We start from the raw sequence: 15,572 nt of genomic DNA on the forward strand, positions 1-15,572 counted from the left end.
GTCGAACGACTCAGTACTCTCTCCAGGCCGCGCATGAGACTGCCCGTGTCTGTCCGGTAACGCGCCGTCGACCCGGAGAGTTCTCTAGGGGGAAGCGATGACAGCGAAGCGAAAAGAAGAAAAAGAAAAGGTAGCACACTTGATGCAATATGACCGAGCCGAAGGTGATGGTTGGTTATACGTTCGGAGCAAGCAAGAGCAAGCAATCAGCTCAGTCCTCCCATGATTCCCAGATGCCATCTCGGCGCAACGGATCCGCTCTGGGGTCTGGTGTGACAACAAGCGGAGTCTTCATGGTCAGTTTCAACTCGTCGAGTCGGGCCCGAAGCTTCATGTATTCCTGCGTGCGGGGCAACAAAGAAAGTCACAAACCAAGGCTTGCAGAAGGTGACTGCTTTAGATTATGAGGCTGAGCATTTATTTTACTCGTTTCTTTGTGTTTTTATATATTATATGAAATTATATGAAAATATATGAATTATTTATATATTATATTATATTTATATATTATATGAATTATATGAAAAGTGAAACGGCCGCCGACCTTCCTCTTGCGCTGGAATAACAAATGGGTGTGCTTGTTACCGACCCGTCTCAACGAATTCGCTCTATTTATATGGAGACCTCATGCCCCTTGGGATAGATTTTTTTAAAACTCCTTCGTAAAGTATGTCCGCTGGGCCGATGCTCGTCCAGGTATAGAGGAACTCGTGATATCTATTTCTTTTTTTTTCCTTTTTTGAATGAAAAGGGAGGAGAATGCGCTTTTTTTCGCGGGGTACAATACAATTTGCCAGGGTGGCGTTTTATCCACTCGGTGACGAAACGAAAGCCATGCTAACGCGCGCATGCATAAGAGGCGAGGGGCGACTTGGAGAAATACAGTAAGAAGCCAACAGACCTACTTGAGCACAATTTTAGATTTTATTCTGCCTGACGAGCAAACAAAATGTACAGAAAGCGGCTATACATAGTATAGCGTGCCAAATAGAGAATGCCTATTTATTTCTTTAGGTCAAGAAGCATGTATCTGTGCTCGCTTCTAACATTTTTCACTTTCAGCAGCCCCAGCACCCGAATGGCGACCAGAACGAACATTCAACTTGCTCCATAGAGATAATTAGTTCAAAATATTGTCACGTAGTTGGACAATGCCGTGATCACAAACGAGCACAATAGCCGTAGAAGCACTGAAATTAACCCTTTATTGGGCTGATTTGGCCATCAAAATAACTGAACTCTGTAGTGGTGACAGCAGCAAACGTGCTCGCTGATCGTCGAATTACGAATGCCCGTCGCACCCAACGCTCAACCTAAAGACGGTGATAAAACATCTAGATAAACCCGCGAACGGAGACTAGCATAACCTGGAACATTGTAGAAATACAAGCGCGTGGCTGGAATCCCCCGAGATACACCTCGAAAAATCTGCCGCAACCAAGGATATCATAAAGCCACCTCTTGCGACAACGAGCATGAACAAGCAAAGAATATAGAATGTATCCGTGCGCTAGAATCAAGAGTGATAATGCCGCATGCCGGCGGCTGCTGAAAAAGAACAAATAAGCAGTTGTATGGTTTGCGGCAATACGTACACGATGACGGCAGCGCGCGAAGACCTGGAGAAGAGTCTCACTAAAAAACGCAAAGCTCAGTGGCAAAACCTGCACCAGGCAATCAGGTCACATGAACCTTCTGGCATTTAAAATAGAGGGACACTTAAACACCGCTCTTAAGGTTATCGCGCGAAAGCGTTAATGGCCACTCGCTCAACCATTATTTTTTTTTGTTATTTGTGCCTCTGTTAAGTGCCCCAGCTTTAAACAGGCCGAACAAACATGCCTGCGTGGCCTAGGGGCAGCATTTCTAGCTCGGGATCCAAATGTCCTGGAAGACTGGATTCCTGTTTCATTACACCATCACAGTGGCAAAGCGCGAATTGGCGGTGCGTGCCATTTCGACCACGTCGTGTGGGATCGGGACTTTCGCTCAGAAGAGCGACAATGCTAATGGCGTACTTTCTGGACAACCGAGCCTTTAACGGTATCGCGTTATTACTGCTTCCATGGCTCGCAGATGCCAGTGTGCTGACAGATCACAATTGTGCGCCGGATGAAAACCAAGAAGTGGTCGACGATGTGTCGTCATTTCCTAACACATTTCAAAATTTGCTTTCCTGCTAGCACCTGCAACTTTAAGTCTTCACTATTTGGCGTGTTTCCAGAGAGCTGTTAAATATAGCGTATTCGTACGCCTTGGTTGAAAAGGCAGTGTTTGCTTATGTACGTTGGTAATAGTTTATGCGAGATAATAGAGGCTCAAAAAAGACATCTTATTAAGCACGTAGAAAATCAATAGACGCGAACGAGGATCCTCAACGTAGTAAGAAAACTGGTGCCATTAAAGAAGCCACTTCATACCGTTAACGGCTTAGAATAAGTCTCCTTTAAAAAATTTAGACTCCGAAATCAATTTTCTTGCTGCTTTATTTCTGCAATGGTTTCAAAATATTTCTTCACGTTATTTTACTGCATAATTTTCTATTCTCGCGAGAATAAACGAGGCTGAAACAGTGGAATCTGGCAAATACTACTCGTCGGCCGTGTTTTTTTTTCCGCACTCCACCACCTAACTGAAATAGGATAAACACATGAAAAAGTTGTCCAATTTTCAGCGAGCCATTTAATGAACAAATCCATCACAATCTCAACTCGGAAGTCACCGCGAACTGTTAGTAAGTGTCACGTCTAAGTCCAGTAATGTTAAACCAGAAGCTCGTCACACATTTTTGTAAGGGACCTGTTGGAAGAAGAGTTGTTAGGGGTCCATTCTTCAAACTGTATTCAGACAACGCATTACATAGCGGAACCTAAGAGAACAAACATCTAGCTACTAGCGACACACGCACACGCACACGCACACGCACACGCACACACACACACACACACACACACACACACACACACACACACACACACACACACACACACACACACACACACACACACACACACACACACACACACACACACACACACACACACACACACACACACACACACACACACACACACACACACACACACACACACACACACACACACACACACAGTGTTTGCAACGTTACGAAATATCAGGGAAGCATGGGTAACGAGGATGACGTGCACATCGTGGCTGCACTCCTACCTTACTCTGGCTCAGGCCGTCCTATAAAATTTCACAGCGTTTCAGTTTCTAAAAAAGTTCACAACGCATGCTCGTTCTAACACAACATGGCTACCGTAAATAGTGCAAAAGTGGTCGACCGATTGCATCAGTTGGCAACCAAGCTTGCATAATTAGAATAAATTCAGCATGCAAAGCAAGCGCTGGTTCGCCCTCGTGAAACTGAGGTGACCGCCACAGTACATCGCATATCGCTAATGCCGGGATAATCCCGCAGCTGAGGATTAGAGCAGTATTTGTGTCCAGTGGTAAAACCATTTTAATAAGTGCAATAGAAGACACTATATGAAACCAGTTTCTTTTTGTTATGTTAAAGTTCAGCACATAGTTTAAACGTCAGAAGATTCGCCTCTGTTGCACGGCAACAGCACTAGTTTATCGGGTTTGTTGGTAATACGTTAAGCCGAAAAAAAAAAATCTATTTCAATTAAATTTTCTGACAACGCATACATACTGCCTTTTTCCTTCAAACCCGACCTACGTATGCATATTCCATGAAAAAAAGAAAAAATAAGAGATATTTTGTCGAATAGAAACTGCTCGGTCACCCCACGCGAAAAGAAGTTCGTCATGACGATAGCGTTTTGAAATTGCACGTGAGAGCTCCTCAGCTTTTGCAAAAGGCATCTAGCAACTCGCACCAAACAAAGTTAGCAGGCTCTAGAACAGCATCTGGCTTTGATATGGGCGAGCAAAAATAATATTTTTCTCTCAGGCTTCCTGCTCTGGTAATAGAGTAATTAGGCGATGTTCCGTGGCCTGTTTCGCGGAAGTGCCCGTCGAAACCAGCAGTTCTATAGCCTAGATGTCTGCATACCAATAACACGGAACGTTGAGCTAGTTGGTACATATCTTTAAGGAATAACAGCGCGGAGACGAAGGACAAGGACACAGCGCAGGTGTTGTCTTCTTCCTTGTCCTTGGTCTCCGCGCTGTTATTCCTTAAAAAAATGTCTGCATACAATACAGCTGTTCGTTTTTTCTTTCTTTCTCTAATGCAGACTTCGTAGTATATTCAACTAAAACTCGCTGCCCGAGGGATTTCGAAGGGACGGTATTTGTATCTTACTAGAGAAATAGTCTTAAGTTTATTCAATATTCAATACGCAGTCCGCCGTAATACCTATCCAGAACTCTAATTGTGAGAACTTCCGTTTTAGTGACACTGGAGCAAGGCAGCCTCTGCGTTAGCTATTCGAAACTTTTTTGATGAGTGAAATAGAAATAAATGCGTAGGAGAAGATGTACGCAAAAAAACAAATGGCTATTTTCTTTGAATGCAAAGAAAAAATCTCGCGTCTCCTGGTACTGCATGCAAGCACCCATTGTTTTCTTTTTTTATCGCGCGACAAAGGCAAATAACTTATCTTCTACAGCTATAATTATATCTTTGATACAAAAGAACGAGGATGACAGAAAGATGAAAATCACGGACGAAAAAAGACGTTCGGTTACTACGTTCTGTTATGAGAAATTTGATGGCACCTCTTCAGATATTTGGGGTTCGCGGTATGCTGAGATGAAGAAGTTGAGAGATAATTTCGGTTGGTCTACACGGTTTAACGGAGTGACTACGGGCATGACGGGCACCGAAGTGGAGGATTCCGGAAATGTCGGCCACATGGAGTTATTTAACATGCCCTGACATCACACAGTACATCGGCGCCTTACTGCCACCGAAAAGCAGCCGGCGTGGCCGGAATTGAACCCGCGTCCTTATGTGCAGCACTCCAGCGTCTTGACCATGGCGCCGCCGTGGCGAGGCAAGACATGTATATAGGTAAGGGTACAACTGAGACTAGACTTTAATTTCCCGCATATAATAATGCTTTAACTGACACTCGTTTTAAGTTCTTTTGACAGTTATAAAGGAGGCCTTGCGATCTGTATATTAGCAGGAGATATTTCTCAGGTGCTGGACAAAATCCTGGCCAGAAAATGCGAGAGGACGGCTCCAAGAGTTACATGAGGTTGTCACAGCAGGGGAAGGAGTCACGACGCGTTCAGACGCAGAGAAATGACGCGTTTTCTTGCATGCGTAGTGTGAACTTTTTTTTTTATGGTTTCTATTGACGGCATGAACCGGATACAGCGAAATACATGCATGCAACCAGTGACTGCGAATATATCCGACGATGCCGCTGGGAGCATATCGTCTCGCGCCATATGTCACCGCAGCTTATTACGCGGTATACCCGGCACAAACTGAGCGCGCTCCATTCCCCGAACCCAGCGTATACCTTCCATCTACTCTTTCCACCCAACACCTCTGCCTTTTCTTTTTTGCCGCTGCCCCCCTCATTCAGCAGACTCATCCTCCTTTTCTTCCGTCTTTCATTATCGCCCTATTGTTGTGTCGCTCTCGATTTTACCGCCTGCTTCCACGACAATCGCCCTTCGGCTTCGTATCGTAACGCCACTCTCCTCTTTTCATGACAGCTACCCTCATGGTTCTCGTGGCAGAGACTTTCCGGCTGCGCAATACTCCGCTCTCTCTCCATTTCCCCCAAATAACGAACACACTTGATGACTCTCAAGCTGTCTTTTTCCCTCTTCCGTAAGCTACATGTCATTCGAACACTACACATGCCCAGAAATTCTGGCCAAACTCGTACTTCAGCGGGAAGTTATTTAAGAACGCAATTTTGTCGGATATCTTATAATAGCTCCATAACTATTAATGTGTTCGCATACAGCCCTCTAAGAAACTTGTAGTCTTTTACTATGCGTTGTAAAAAACCCAGCGTTTTCAGGAACGCAGTTAAATGCGGGGCGAGCACAGGAAAAACCTAAAATTTCACCACACACCACCAGTGATTGCTTAATTTATTTATTAATTGTTTAGAAACACTACAGAGTCGATTGACTCGAAGCAGGGGTGAACACAAATAAAAACTACATCACAAGAATACATCAACAAAGGCCATCACAATAAATTACAGAGAGTCAAAGCATGAAACATATCAAACAACAACAACAACAACAACAACAAAAAAACAATGCAGGAATACAAGTACAACTTCACCCAAGCATTTTCAAATTTGCGAAGAACTGTTCGGCACTGGGACTGTTCGCAATATTACTAGGTAATTTGTTCAAAGCGTGCATGGTTCTAGGAAAAAATCAATACTTGAAGATATTGTTCAGGGGGGTATATTCCTCAATCATTTTCCCGTTATCCAAACACGAGCTTGTGCGCAGATTGTGAGGGGTAATAAAATTATGAGTGTTGATTTGTATTATGTTGTTATATATTAAATACAACTATTTTAACCTGCATTCAGAACGTCTCGCCCGAAGTGTTTCGAGACTAACATAATCAAGCATTTCTCTCACGCTATCAGTTCGTTTTATTTGTTATATCATTAATCAATATGCTTACTTTCATATTATTCCAAAGTTTCATCACACTGTCAAATGCGCACTTCATTGGATTTCTATGGCAGTTCTAGCAACTTGCTGTGAGCGCAGGACAAACATTAAATGGAAACGTTTGCTACGCGACGGAAGATTAAGCCATGCTCGTAAACGTGCTCAAAAAGGTATACCTGAAAGGGGGTTTTTACTGTGCTTTAACAGGGATAATAGCCCTGTCGAAGTTTCACGGCGAACCACATAAGAACACAGCCAGTCTCAGTCTCCACAAGCGAGCACGAGCAGCGCAGCGGCACTTCGTCGTCCTTATCCTCGTCTTCGTGATATTCTCGCCTACTTAATCCTCGTCTTCCTATATCCTCGTGTAGTTCACTACAATTTCCCCCGGAGCGAGGAGGAGCCATCCTGGCGACCTATGGTGAGGGCAAGAGGAGCGGATCGTAGTACGTTTTGAGGCGGCTCACGTGCACAGTTTCGCGGCCGCGATGACGCATGTCCGAAGAGGTAGTGAGTGACTCCACGATGTAATTCACAGGGGAGGTTTGACGGACAATGCGGTAGGGGCCGTGATACTCGGTTCGAAATTTTGATGACAATCCCGGTGGGGTGCCGAGGACCCGAAGCCAAACAAGGGATCCTGTAGGAAAAACGTCTGGCGTCTGATCTTTGTCGCGGTTATGCTTTTGGCGGCCTTGAGATTCCGATGTAAAACACCGGGCCAACTGGCGACATTCCTCCGCATGTTTGGCAACGTCTGAAAGGAGAATACACTCGGAGGAGTCGGGACGATATGGTAAGATAGTGTCCATCGTGGACGACGCCTCACGCCCATAAAGGAGGAAGAAAGGGCTAAATCCAGTAGTTGACTGCGTGGCGGTGTTATAAGCGTATGTCACGAAAGGAAGGACAGCGTCCCAGTTAGTCTGATCGGCGGCAACGTACATCGTCAGCATATTTCCGAGAGTACGATTGAAGCGCTCAGTCAACCCGTTTGTTTGAGGGTGGTAGGCTGTTGTGATCCGATGTATGATGCGACATTCGGTCAGTAGACATTCAACGACGTTAGAAAGGAAGACGCGTCCTCGGTCACTCAGCAGCTCTCGCGGCGCGCCGTGGCGAAGAACAATATGATGTAGCAAGAACAGGGCAACTTCACGGGCAGTAGCGGCGGGTAAAGCGGCGGTCTCGGCATACCGGGTGAGGTGGTCGATGCCGACGATAATCCACCGGTTTCCAGAAACCGTGCAGGGAAGTGGCCCGTAAAGGTCAACGCCAATGCGGTCAAAAGAGCGGGCCGGGCATGGAAGTGGTTGTAAGGGGCCAGAAGCACACTTCCGGCGCTGACAGGCGATGCAGGAGCGGACGTATTTGCGAATATAACCGTACATGCCGCGCCAATAGTAGCGTTGAGAGATCCTTTGGAACGTCTTCACTACACCAGGATGGGCACACTGAGGGTCGGCATGGAAAGAGGTGTAAATTTCATGTCGTAAATGGCGGGGAATGACGAGAAGCCACCGTCGACCATCAGTCATATAATTGCGGCGGTAGAGAAGACCGTTTCGTAGGGCAAAGTGTGGTGCTTGACGGCGTAAAGTCCGAGAAGGCGCAGCGTTTGGAGAAGCGGACACGATGTCGATAAGAGATGCGAGCCACGGGTCTTTTCGCTGCTCCGCAGGCATGTCAGCGATGGCTAGAGAGGAGAGGACGGGATCAGCCGCCGTAGAGCAAGCAGGTTCGTTGGAGACGGGAGAACGAGATAGTGCGTCGGCGTCCATGTGTCTACGGCCAGAGCGATATATAACGCGGATGTCAAATTCCTGTAGGCAGAGAGCCCATCGTGCGAGGCGGCCGGACGGGTCTTTAAGAGAGGACAGCCAACATAACGCGTGGTGGTCCGTGACGACGTCAAACTGGCGACCGTAAAGGTAGGGTCGGAATTTTGTGAATGCCCACACAATTGCCAAACACTCATTTTCCGTAACTGAGCAGTTGCATTCAGCTTTAGAGAGGATACGACTCGCGTACGCGACGACGTATTCGTGAAAACCGTTTTTCCGTTGTGCCAAGACAACTCCGAGGCCAACGCCACTCGCATTAGTATGGACCTCGGTGGGTGCTGTCGGGTCGTAGTGGCGAAGGATTGGTGGCGATGTCAAAAGGCGGCGCAATGCGTTGAACGCTTCGTCGCACTGGACCGACCACGCAGTTAAGTCACTGTTTCCTCCGAGTAGTTTCGTCAGGGGTGCAATTTTCGAAGCAAAATTCTGCACGAAGCGCCGAAAATAGGAGCATAGACCTATGAAGCTTCGAAGTTGCTTGAGCGAAACCGGCTTAGGAAACTCCGCCACTGCGCGCAGCTTGGCCGGATCAGGGCGAACACCTTCCTTAGAGACGATGTGCCCCAAAATAGTCAACTCCCTGGCACCGAAGTGACACTTCTTGAGATTCAGTTGCAGGCCGGCGTCATTAAGGCAAACCAAAACTTGCCGCAAGCGCTCTAGGTGCGTAGCGAAGTCGGTGGAAAAGACAACAATGTCGTCCAAGTAGCAGAGGCAGATGTGCCACTTGAACTTCCGCAAGATGTTATCCATCATCCTCTCGAATGTGACGGGTGCATTGCACAGACCGAAGGGCATCACATTAAATTCATAGAGGCCATCCGGCGTTACAAATGCGGTCTTCTCTCTGTCACAGGCGGCCATTGGTACTTGCCAGTAACCTGAACGTAAATCAAGAGATGAAAAGTACTCGGCACCTTGGAGGCAATCAAGAGCGTCGTCTATACGCGGAAGGGGGTAATTGTCCTTGTGGGTAATTTTGTTGAGGCGCCGGTAATCAATACAAAAGCGAAACGAGCCATCTTTCTTTTTCACTAGTACCACTGGTGAAGACCAGGGGCTTTGTGATGGACGAATTACACCACATTGTAGCATGTCCTCAACTTGTTCATTGATCACGCGACGCTCTGCCGCTGACACACGATAGGGGCGCTGTCGAAAAGACGAGTTAGAGCCGGTCTGAATGTAATGCGCGACTGTGGAAGTGCGGCCGAGAGGTGTGTGGGCGGCGTCGAAAGCGAAGCGAAATGTCTGTAAAAGGGCCACGAGCTGAGTCCGGTAGGTGGAAGGAAGAGCGTCATCGATGGCGGTTCGGAAGATGTCGTCTGGCAATGAATCAGGCGTCGGATCGGACTGCAGAGCATCAATGTAGTTACTGCGGTAGGTCTCGGAGGCATCCAGGTCAGAGAGAAGGTGGGTTGGTTGAATAGAACCGGGAGATTCCCCACGTAGCAGAGTAATCGGGCGTGGGGACGGATTGTAGATGAGTAGCTTCGTCAAGCCACCGGGAACATCGAGAACAGCAGATGGCAGCGGCAGGTGCTTGCGGTAGATGAAGGATGCAGACGGTGTAAATAAAAAACTAACGTCTGACACGGCAGGAAACGAAAGAGGCACAAGGGCACAAGCCTCTGGTGCTACGTCGACATCTTAAGCGATGGTCAGCTTTTGAGGACACACTGAACGGTTGTCGTCGGGCAGTGCGTCGCACAGTGCAGAAAATTCTACTTCAGCTCGGGCGCAATCGATCACGGCGTTATTTTCAGACAAGAAGTCTCATCCGAGGCTCACGTCGTGGGAACAAGATGACAAAACTACGAACTCGACACTGTACAAAATACCTTCAATGACGACACGCGTTGTACATGCTGCTAAAGGTGTAATCCTCTCTTCACTGGCAGTGCGGAGCGACAAACCGTTAAATGACGTCGTAACTTCTCGTAATCGTCGGCAGAGTTGCTCATGAATCACTGACACTGCAGCACCCGTATCGACCAGCGCATATACGGACAGACCATTGATAGAAATCATTATAATGTTCGTGGGCGGAATATGAGGCCTTGAGCTTTGCGCAGAGCACGCAGTTCTTGCCTCAGGAACCGCGGAGCTTAGTTTCCCTCGTCAGCAGGTGGTGGTCGCCGGCGCATTGGTGACAGTGACCGGAGACGCGGAGAAGGAGAACGACGGGTTGTATATATGAACGCTGTTCTGGGGCATACGCAGGCGGAGAGTGGGCAGAACGAAGCAGCGGTGGCGAGTAATCAGAAGACGCAGGCTCGGCCATGCGACGACGACATCGGCGGGCCACATGTCCAGCGAAACCACAGTAGTAGCAAATAGGACGATTGTCCGAAGTACGCCAAGGGTTGTAATAGCGCGCAGTGGGCGGATGAAGCGGGGCCGTTTGAGAAAGCGGTGCAGGGCGTAGAACAGGCTGCATGGGTTGTGACGGCTCACAGCCCATGCAGCCACAGCCGCGTAGGTCAAAGGGGCTGGAACAGCAGGTTGACTATACTGGACTGGTGCTTCGACGTATGTCAAAGGAGCAACAGAAGGAGCTTCAGGAAGCGTGGGGAGTGCTTCCGCAACTTGTTGGCGGATGACTTTCTGCAGCTTTGGCACTAAAGGAGTGGGAGCGTCAGGACGTTGGCGAACGAGGGATAGTTGACGGGCAACTTCTCGAACGAACTGCTGTATTTGTGGCAGCAAGGTGGAATGGTCTGCTTCAGGTGTTAAAGCTGCAAGCGGCGCGGGGTTTGAGAGCGAAGAGCGAGTGATGTTACGGCGCTTGCGTAATTCATCAAAGTTGTGGCATGCGTTGATAACGTCGACGACTGTGGCTGGATTTTTAGCCAGAAGCATCTGGAACGCGTCATCATCAATTCCTTGCATAATGTGATCAATCTTGGTGCTCTCTGACATTGAAGCGTCCACGCGCTTGCACAGGTCTACGACATCTTCAATATAGCTGGTAAAATTCTCACCAGGAAGCTGTGCACGGCCGCACAGGCGTTGCTCAGCGCGCAACTTGCGCACTGCAGGCCGGCCGAAAATATCGGCAAAACTAGCCTTGAAAGTAGACCACGATGTGATATCGGCCTCGTGGTTGCGGAACCATAGGTTTGCAACGTCCGTTAGGTAGAAAATGACGTTATTGAGTTTTTGGTTGTCGTCCTAGTGGTTGTGAATACTGACCCGCTCATATGAGGCTAGCCAGTCTTCCACGTCATGGTCGCCGGTTCCGCTGAAGATAGGAGGATCACGCTGGCGCAAAGCTCCAGCGCAGAACACCGCGGATAAGGGGCTGGTTGGACTGGGGGTGGTAGCGTCGGTCATTGCTTGTGTCGGGAGTGTGCGGCTGCGGAGCTCCAGGGCGACAGGAAATGCTCATCTCCACCAAGTGAAAGGGGTTTTTTGCTGTGCTTTAACAGGGATAATAGCCCTGTCGAAGTTTCACGGCGAACCACACAAGAACACAGCCAGTCTCAGTCTCCACAAGCGAGCACGAGCAGCGCAGCGGCACTTCGTCGTCCTTCTCCTCGTCTTCGTGATATTCTCGCCTACTTAATCCTCGTCTTCATATATCCTCGTGTAGTTCACTACATACCTTATAATACCTGCAGTTACTTCACCATACTTCACCATTAAAGATAATGTCCAAAAGGGCTTCTTAGATGTCCTATAGGCTCCTCAAATACACGAGGGCTGTACTGCTAACAAGAAATCCTGATTTCTCAAATTCAATTCAACTAGATCAGGTTTTGTTTCTCCATGTTTCTTTTTTCATTCTAAAAGAAGCTAGCAAAAAGAACAGGATATAGAGCACGGGTCCATAACTGAGTTTTGTTTTTTTACTCAATAGCTCGTAGCCTTGTGTATGCCCGCAAGGAATGTGGGAGTCAATAAGAGGAATAAACATACAGGGTGAATAAAAAGAACCAACGAACATTGTAGGCTTTCTGTAAGCTTAATTCCCATTACGTTTTCAGCAGCTGCCCGCATTCCAACGCTCTTCAAGGCCATTTTAGATTTCGCATTGAGGTTCTTATTATGACTGCACTTCTCTTACGTAAAGCAGACATCTTTGAAGAAAGCTTTCGAAAGACCTTGTCTCCGCTATAGCAGGTTTGGAGGAAATCGAAAGCCTCCATTTCCTTGGTATGCTAGACTCAGTGCTAAGTTCTTCCTTAATCAATTCATTTTAGCTGCATTTGATGTATCCCCTGGCATCGTTCATGAAATCTGAATCAGTATCTGAAGCAACATAGAGCAGCTAGACTCCTCCATCGCAGCTCTCCACCATAAAATTCGACCGGTGTTCATCCAATGCCTCTTCCTGCATGGGAGCAAGTACAATCGAGTTTGAAGAAATAAATTAGGCAAAGTGGACTGAATCGATTCCTTCATGTGAACCGCATTTGATGGATTGAAAAAAGAAACTCGGCCTGTAACTAGTCGAATAGCACGCATAAATATCTTTCCTCTAGGTACTAATGACTCAACACTAATGACTCTGAACAAGGTTTCTACCTTATTTTGTTCGAAGTGACTCAACAGCAGGGAATAGCAAGCGGCTCAAAAGCAGGCTCAGCAGTCATGAGTAATAGCACAGAAACAGCCTGATGAATCCATCAACCAGTCTTTGGAAGTAGTCAGAATACCGAGAAATCGCGTCTGTGAGAAGAATGTAACGGAAGAAAAGAACAAGGCAAATATAGACAACATGATGCATACGACTTTCGTTGCAAGATGAATGGAATCGAACATAGGTCGAAAGTTATTCGCAAGACAAGAAAATTGATGTAGTACAGGGAATTCTCGCAACTCAAGTAAAGTTAGACGTTCAGACTGCGTACTCGTTTGCACACTGCATTTTCTGACACGCGAAAAGGGGTTACGCTCGCCCAACTTCAACACATTTCCCGGGCAAAGAGAGCAAAAAACAATCGGTTGAATTGTTACGACAGAATCGATGGCTTTAGCGTCCTACGTGTCTCCTATGCTGTGCTGGAGTTGTGTCTATGCAGTCAATGGTTGCCTAAAATAATTTTTAGAACCGATTGTTTTGCTTGTACTTCCAAAGATTACGCATCGTCGGCACTCCAAATTGTTTGGAGAAATTTGTCCTTTAAGCGAGCAGGACCGAGCGCTTGTCCTTGTAGAAACGGAAGACTAGTAACAAAATAAAAGAAAAGAAACAGCATATCCCGAGGTATTGTCGACACAAAACAAAGGAAAATTGAAACTCTATAATCGATATTGAGAAATGAAGTAGTCTTCCTTCAGGCGCCAGTGAATAGAAGCGGAAAACGAACTAAGCGTAAAACCCGGCCGCAATTTTTGGTCATCAGTGCAGTAGCGCGGTTCAGCTAGGCGATTTCTTTTCAGACGCATAATTCTGCTCCGAAATAGCGCGGAAAATGAATTATTCACCGAAGTTCAACGACGATGGGCAAATAACACAAGAAGGTATACGCAGGCTTGTGGTCTGTCTAGCTCCTACAAAAGGAAAATTTTACTTCTGTTGCTCTTTGTTTATTTCTTGTGCTTTTACTTAATCGAGAAAAAAAGCAGCCTTAAGATATCATTTTAAGCCCAAGTGGATCGATAAGCGCTCCATGCGGACCCTTACCAATCTCATCTTTTCTTTAATGAAAGAAGGCGCCGCTTCATATTACAGCGATAATGTTCAGGCTCCATTTGGAAGGAGACGCTGGCGACACTGGGGACGCAGGCGTGTTGAGGAAATCCGGATTTGCCGAAAAGGTCTAACTTCTCATGTGGAGCGGCGGAATCGAAAAGTAAATAAATTACGCTGAAACTTTAGAACGAGATGTGAATCGAACCCGAAATCCTTGCATCTGGAGTTAGAGAAACTAGGTCTAGAACACGCAGGCCTGTTAATTAGTATGGCTCGGGTAAAGCGAGGATTTATATCTATGACGCGCGGTCTTTCAAGCAATGTACGAACCGACGGCTGCATCGTATGGGTATTCATGAGATTAGAAAGGCACGAATTGGTGTAACGATTGAGTGATTAGCAGAGTTAATGTCATTGAGGGGTGAGGAAAGCAAACGAATATCCGGGAGGGGACCCGCTGACAGGCGCCATTAACTTTGTGTTGCTGTACCTACTCGTACAAAGGCGGTACTTAAGTGACTGGGCTTTTTTTTTTCTGCCGTAACCGATATTTGAGGGATGCTTCCTAGGCTTCATAGTTGTGTGCAAAATGAAATGCCTGATCTGGTAGTAGGAAGGGTTACCGAGAAAGAAGTGCGGACAAAGGTTTCAACCAACTGCATGCTAATCGATTTTCAGCTTTACATGCATGCTTTCTGCCCTTTGCTGGCAAGGAATACAATCAAAAATTAGCGCGCCGACATTCTTCTAGTTTTTTCTCACCCGTCTCCGTTTCGTGCTGTCTTTTAGAACTAAGTCAAGCTTTCTTCGAAACCGCTTGGAATTGTTAACAAACTGTGCAAGGCTTCAAGATATTGCTGTGAATATACTTTTAGAAATCGTATAGCTTTCCGGTGCGTAATCATACCTTGATTTTAAACTATTTCCCGCGCTGGCCTCAAACATTTCAGGTTGCCACAGAAAACAAATACCCGTTGATTTTGACTACAGCAGAAAATATAAAATTATCCGATGCTTCAACTGCAAATATATTGATTGTTACGACGCAGTCGTACGACCCGCGAAACACTACATAATAAAAAAACAACTTTGCCATTGAAAAAATGAGCTTGCCTAGAAAATTGCGGGCATGTATAGCTGCGGGAGGGACGCCAGGCAGCAACTGTGTTGAGTGTTGTCTTAACCATTTCTTCATACGTGCACGTATCACTTCTTTGGTGTTATTCTGGTAATGGTTTGAATGATAAATGTATCGAAATGGATGCAGTATAAACTTGGAAACCTTTGCGTCAAGCCACGGGCCTCATCAATCATATTATTCAAAATAAACGAAGATATGTTTCATTTTTTTAGTGTAGGCTTTTCTGGTTCCGGTGGCTGTGTTTTTGCTTACTTGTTGTGTAGGAGTGAGAGGCCTAAAATTTGTTTATTTTTAAACGTAACGACGTTTTGCATGTTATGCGGCCGAAAGTAGTCAAATGGGCGTCTTT

The 15,572-nt window shown here is 46.6% G+C and overlaps 1 protein-coding gene across 1 annotated transcript in view; it reads right to left on the reverse strand.

Annotated features, from left to right (window-relative positions):
- Nucleotides 1-211: 211 nt before the first annotated feature.
- LOC146198561 (arylsulfatase B-like) overlaps nucleotides 212-15,572 on the reverse strand; it is a 70,083-nt gene continuing 54,722 nt past the window's right edge. The window contains exon 10 of the mRNA XM_084592615.1: nucleotides 212-340. Coding sequence (XP_084448741.1) covers nucleotides 212-340 — 129 coding nt within the window. The remainder of the gene's footprint in view (nucleotides 341-15,572) is intronic.

This window comes from Amblyomma maculatum, chromosome 2 (assembly GCF_055883805.1).
Source record: "Amblyomma maculatum isolate TAMU_Amacu chromosome 2, ASM5588380v1, whole genome shotgun sequence".
NCBI classification, from domain to species: Eukaryota; Metazoa; Arthropoda; class Arachnida; order Ixodida; family Ixodidae; genus Amblyomma; species Amblyomma maculatum.